Consider the following 4,855-nt stretch of genomic DNA (forward strand, 5'->3'; position numbering starts at 1 on the left):
AAAAAAAAAAAGTGGTACTGATGAACCTAGTGGCAGGACAGGAATAAAGACATAGACATAGAGAATGGACTTGAGGACACGGGGGTGGGGGAGGGAGGTGGGGGGGAGGGGAAGGCTGGGGCGAAGTGAGAGTGGCATGGACATACATACACTACCAAATGTAAAATAGAGAGCTAGTGGGAAGCAGCCCCGTAGCACAGGGAGATCAGCTCGGTGCTTTGCAGTGACCTAGATGGGTGGGATAGGGAGGCTCAAGAGGGAGGGGATATGGGGATATACAGGTATGCACATGGCTGATTCACTTTGTTGTACAACAGAAACTAACCCAGCATTGTGAAGCAATTATACTCCAATAAATATGTATTTTAAAAAAAAGAAGCCACTCTCGAGTTTGTTCAGAGCGCGTTAAGTTTCCACGGAGCAGGTTATGGGCCGAAAGTTCTGCAGTTCTCAGAGCGATCTGCCAGCAGGAGCTCCTAAACATTTAAAATCACCCATTCTGCAATCTACCATCCACCTGCACTGTTCCCTGCGCTCCAATCACGCGACAAAGTGGGCAGTGGAGGGCCGGGCAGCGTGAGGGCGGGTGAGGAGTTTCGCCAAGTCTCAGGGGCCCGGGAAGAGGGAGAAGCAAAGCGAAAGTGGCCGTTCCAGACACAGTGGGCGGCCAGGCCTCTGGGGTGGGGCCTCCCGAACCGCCCCCAGGGGCACCTGAGCATCCCAGTTCGCTTTCGGCCTCGCATCTCTCGGTTACTGCCTGGTGCTTGGCGCCCAGTTAGGCGTCCCCTCCCTGCGCACAGCCAGTCCTTTCGGCGCGTGGAAGGGTGCCAGGGCAGGTGCCTCCCGCTCGCCTGCAGCCTTGGGCGCCCGGGCGCCCTCTCCACGCCAGTCGCTGCCTAGTCCGCGCTCAGACCCGCGCCCGCTATCGCTGGGTCATGGGCGCCGCCGGCTCGTCCGCGCTGGCCCGCCTGGGCCTCCCCGCGCCGCAGCCCCGGCCCCGCTGGCTCGGGGTCGCCGCGCTGGGACTGGCCGCGGTGGCGCTGGGGGCCGTGGCCTGGCGCCGCGCGCGGCCCAGGCGGCGCCGGCGGCTGCAGCAGGTGGGCACCGTGGCAGAGCTCTGGATCTACCCCGTCAAGTCCTGCAAGGGGGTGTCGGTGAAGGCGGCGGAGTGCACGGCCCTGGGGCTGCGCAGCGGTCACCTGCGGGACAGGTAGGGCTGAGCCCGGGAGCGGGGGAGGCCTGCGGAGTTCTTCCCTTACAAAGAAAGTGGGAGCTGGCGGGGGTCGGGGGAGCGGCAAGGAAGAAGAGGAAAGGGGGCCGTCACCTCCCAACAGCAGACCCAGGGTCCCGATCTGCCCTCCGGCGATGGCTCGCGCCCCAGAGGAGGTGCGGCGTCAGCTGGTGCGCAAGCAAACTGACTCAACTCCCTCTAGCGGAAGGGGCGAGCTTCACAGGATTGCTCCCCGCCACTTTATTCTTACTGTCTCTTGAGAACTTGAGGAAACTTGGACCCACGGATCCAAACCCTCAAAGACCTCACCAAGGTGGAGCACATAATCGTAATAACAACGATTAAAGTTTAAGATTCTTGCAGCTTAAAAAGTGCTATTGCATACTTTATTTTCTCTAATTCTCTCATGCACCCTTTTATGGATAAAGAAACTGAGGTTCAGAGCCACACAGCAGTGGCATCGGGACTCTTGTTTTCTTTAGCACACTGGTGCTTTGTAAATAGGGGTTTTATTCATGCCCTACCTGGGTCGTCTCGACCTGTGTGAATTCCTGGGGTTCTGCGAAGATCTCAAAGGCCCAGAGCAAGCAGCTTTGTCCTATTCTGGGTCTGGCCTCGGCCTCAGTGTAAGGCTGCACTTCAGACTCCCTCCCAGACCAGCCCTCAGTTTCTGTAGGTAACACACGGGACTGATGAGGGTTGTAACTTTTCCCCCTCCCAGTTCCCCAGACAGAGGGCAATTCGTGACACTGTGGAACGGTGAGCTGTTTTTGTCATCATACTATCAAAAAGTGTGATGGAGAGAAGCGAACAAAGGCTTGCAGTCCTAGGTGGTAATTGACTCGATGTGACAAGTGCCAGGGAGCACGGAGGAAGAAGGAGCATGAGAAACTGGGGTGGTCAGGAAGGACTTCATAGCTGGAACTGAAAATGTGGTGTATACACACTTTGGAATATTATTCACCCACAGAAAGAAGTTCTAATACATGCTACAGCATAGACAAATCTTGAAAACGTTATGTTAAGTGAAATAAGGTAGACACAAAAGGACAAATATTATATAGTTCCAATTATATGAAATACCTAGAACAGGCAAATTCATAGAGATAGAAAGCAGGTTAGAGGTTGCCAGGGGCTGGAGAGAGAGGGGAATGGAATGGGTAGTTATTGCTTCATGGGTTCAGAGTTTCTGTTTGTGATGATGAAAATGTTTTGGAAATACATAGTGGTGATGGTTGCACAACACTATGAAAGTATTTAATGCCACTGAATTGTGCACTTAAAAATGGTTAAAGTCATATTTTTTTCACGTCCATTCTCTGTTGTTGGAAATTTGGTTTGTTCCTACTTTTCGGCATCGTGAATAAGGCTGCTGTGAATATTGGCGCCCAAGTATCTGTTTGAGTCCCTGCTTTCAGTTCTTCTGGGTGCGTACCTAAGAGTAGGCCAAGTATTTTATGTTGTGTATATCTTACCGCAATAAAAAAATTAAAAAGAAAAAGAAAGACTGGCATGTGTGAGGGCACAGGTGGTAAGACATCCCAGTCAGTTTCATTATAAGCGTGCTGAGCCACACAAATCCAAGGATATTTAGCATGACAAATCAAACGCATTTTCAACTTTAAAGCCATAATCTGGTCTCCTAAACCTATGAGAACATTTTTCAACTCATCAACTTCAGGGCCGGGCGCGGCGACAGCGCAGGACCTGCTGGGGAGGGAGGGAGCGGGGCGGGGGAGCTGGGGCCTGTCCCAGGGTAGGAGAAGAGAGGTTTGCTACCTGCGTGTCCTGGACTGCTTGTTGGATCCTCTGCCTTTGATCCTGAAGCTGGAAAGGTGAAGTTCGTGTCTGGTGCAGATTTGGAAAGGTAGTGGAGGCAAGATGTTAGCGCAAGTTCCTGTGCCCGAAGACACAGTGAGGCCAAACAAACCGAAAGGTTGGAGTTTGGAGCAGAGAAAGGTTCACTGCAAGCCCATGCAAGGAGACGGGTGGCTCGGGCCCCCCAAGACCCAGAGCTCCCTGAAAGGTTTCGTCAAGGCATTTTTAAAAGCCAGGCGAGCGAGGGGGGTGTCACAGGGTATGTGATCAGCTCGTGCACAATTCTCCAACTGGTTGCTGGTGAGGTAAGAGGACGGCGTCACAGGGGTTAACATCATCATTCCTGAGGCTCCGGGAGGCCTGGGGCTATGCGCTTTTGGTCATCAAGTAGTTAACATCTTCCATTTGATGGGGGGGTTGTCACATCTGTAAAACAATTCAGGAAATGTGCATCAAATTCTGTTATCTAGGTACTTCAGAGAGGAGCTAAAGCAGAGGATATGGGGGAAGGGCCTGTCCTGGGAAGGCCTTAGAGAGTCCTGCTCTGTTACAAAGCCTCTGCCCTCCCCGCCTCCGGAGGAGAGGCTCTGTAAAAGGACAGGGTCCGACTGGTTATGTCCAAGGCTTCTGCTAGTTCTAAACCTTCTGATTCTTAGTATGAGCACAATAGTAGAAAAATGAAATGTTACTGGCACTAGTGGGTAGATGGGAGCAATGCTGAAACCAAGTCTTGTTCAAGGACACTGGCTTTGGCCTTGCCGGGGTTTGCCCCTCATGGCTTCTGGTGCTGGGGGAGGTGCTTGGGAGACGCAGGAGGTGGGGGGCCTTGCCGCCAGCCGCGGCGGGTCCTCAAAGTGCAGCAACAATCGACGAGAGGGGGTAGGGAACGGAAAAGCACCAAGGTATGGGATCAGAAGGGCACAAACAACTGATGGTTGCAAGGCAAGTTTATTAGCACAGCATAGTCATATATATATACTTCCAAAGCAAGAATTTTCCACATTCATTTTCCCCGGGAGCGGAAACTCTGCATAAACATTGTTCTAAAGAACTAGTTCTTCGTCTCGGCCCAGTCGCCACCTTATCTACACAAAAGGACCATTACTCTCGTATAAAAGCACCAACTCCCCCTCCAGGGCTGCTATTCCTGGCTCTCGGGAACAACCAGAGACTCATTATCTGAGCAGACCTCCGGAACGATCTGGTCAAAGACCATCTCCTTTTTTACGTTCAAACCAGAAAGTCCAGGATGCATACCAAGAAGAGAGTACAGTCGGGCCCTAAGGCTTACGAGGGTCCTTACATTCCTCAGAGGGCAATGCTAGCCACATCTCCCTCTTTTTTATTTTTTAAAGCCTGATAATGCAGTTTCAGCCCATACACATCCTGGCGAAGAGCAGCGAGGCGGCCAACAATAAAGTGTAATAAACAAGGTAATGCAATTAAAATCAACAATACACATGACCCCACAGTAATTAGTCCTGTGAATCCATTTCGAAACCAATGCATTGGATTTAACCATTGTAGTTGATCCAAGAGTCCTTGAATTAATTGTTGGGGCCCGTCTTCTTGTAGATGAGCTTCCTGTATTGCTTGTATTTCCGCATTCAGCTTTTGTATGTCCAAACTAATATGTCCATCAGTCCACACACTCAAAATGTGCATTTTTACCTTGTCCCAATCCCAATCAGTTTCATTATAAGCGTGTTGAGTCACACAAATCCAAGTATATTTAGCATGGCAAATCAAACGCATTTTCAATTTTAAAGCCATAATCTGGTCTCCTAAACCTATGAGAACATTTTT

General features: G+C 51.2%; 1 protein-coding gene across 1 annotated transcript in view; it reads left to right on the plus strand.

The window, feature by feature from the left end:
• Nucleotides 1-935: 935 nt before the first annotated feature.
• Nucleotides 936-4,855, plus strand: part of MTARC2 (mitochondrial amidoxime reducing component 2) — a 38,430-nt gene continuing 34,510 nt past the window's right edge. Inside the window, exon 1 of the mRNA XM_024130553.1 lies at nucleotides 936-1,210. Coding sequence (XP_023986321.1) covers nucleotides 936-1,210 — 275 coding nt within the window. The remainder of the gene's footprint in view (nucleotides 1,211-4,855) is intronic.

This window comes from Physeter macrocephalus, chromosome 4 (genome assembly GCF_002837175.3).
Source record: "Physeter macrocephalus isolate SW-GA chromosome 4, ASM283717v5, whole genome shotgun sequence".
Taxonomy (NCBI): Eukaryota; Metazoa; Chordata; class Mammalia; order Artiodactyla; family Physeteridae; genus Physeter; species Physeter macrocephalus.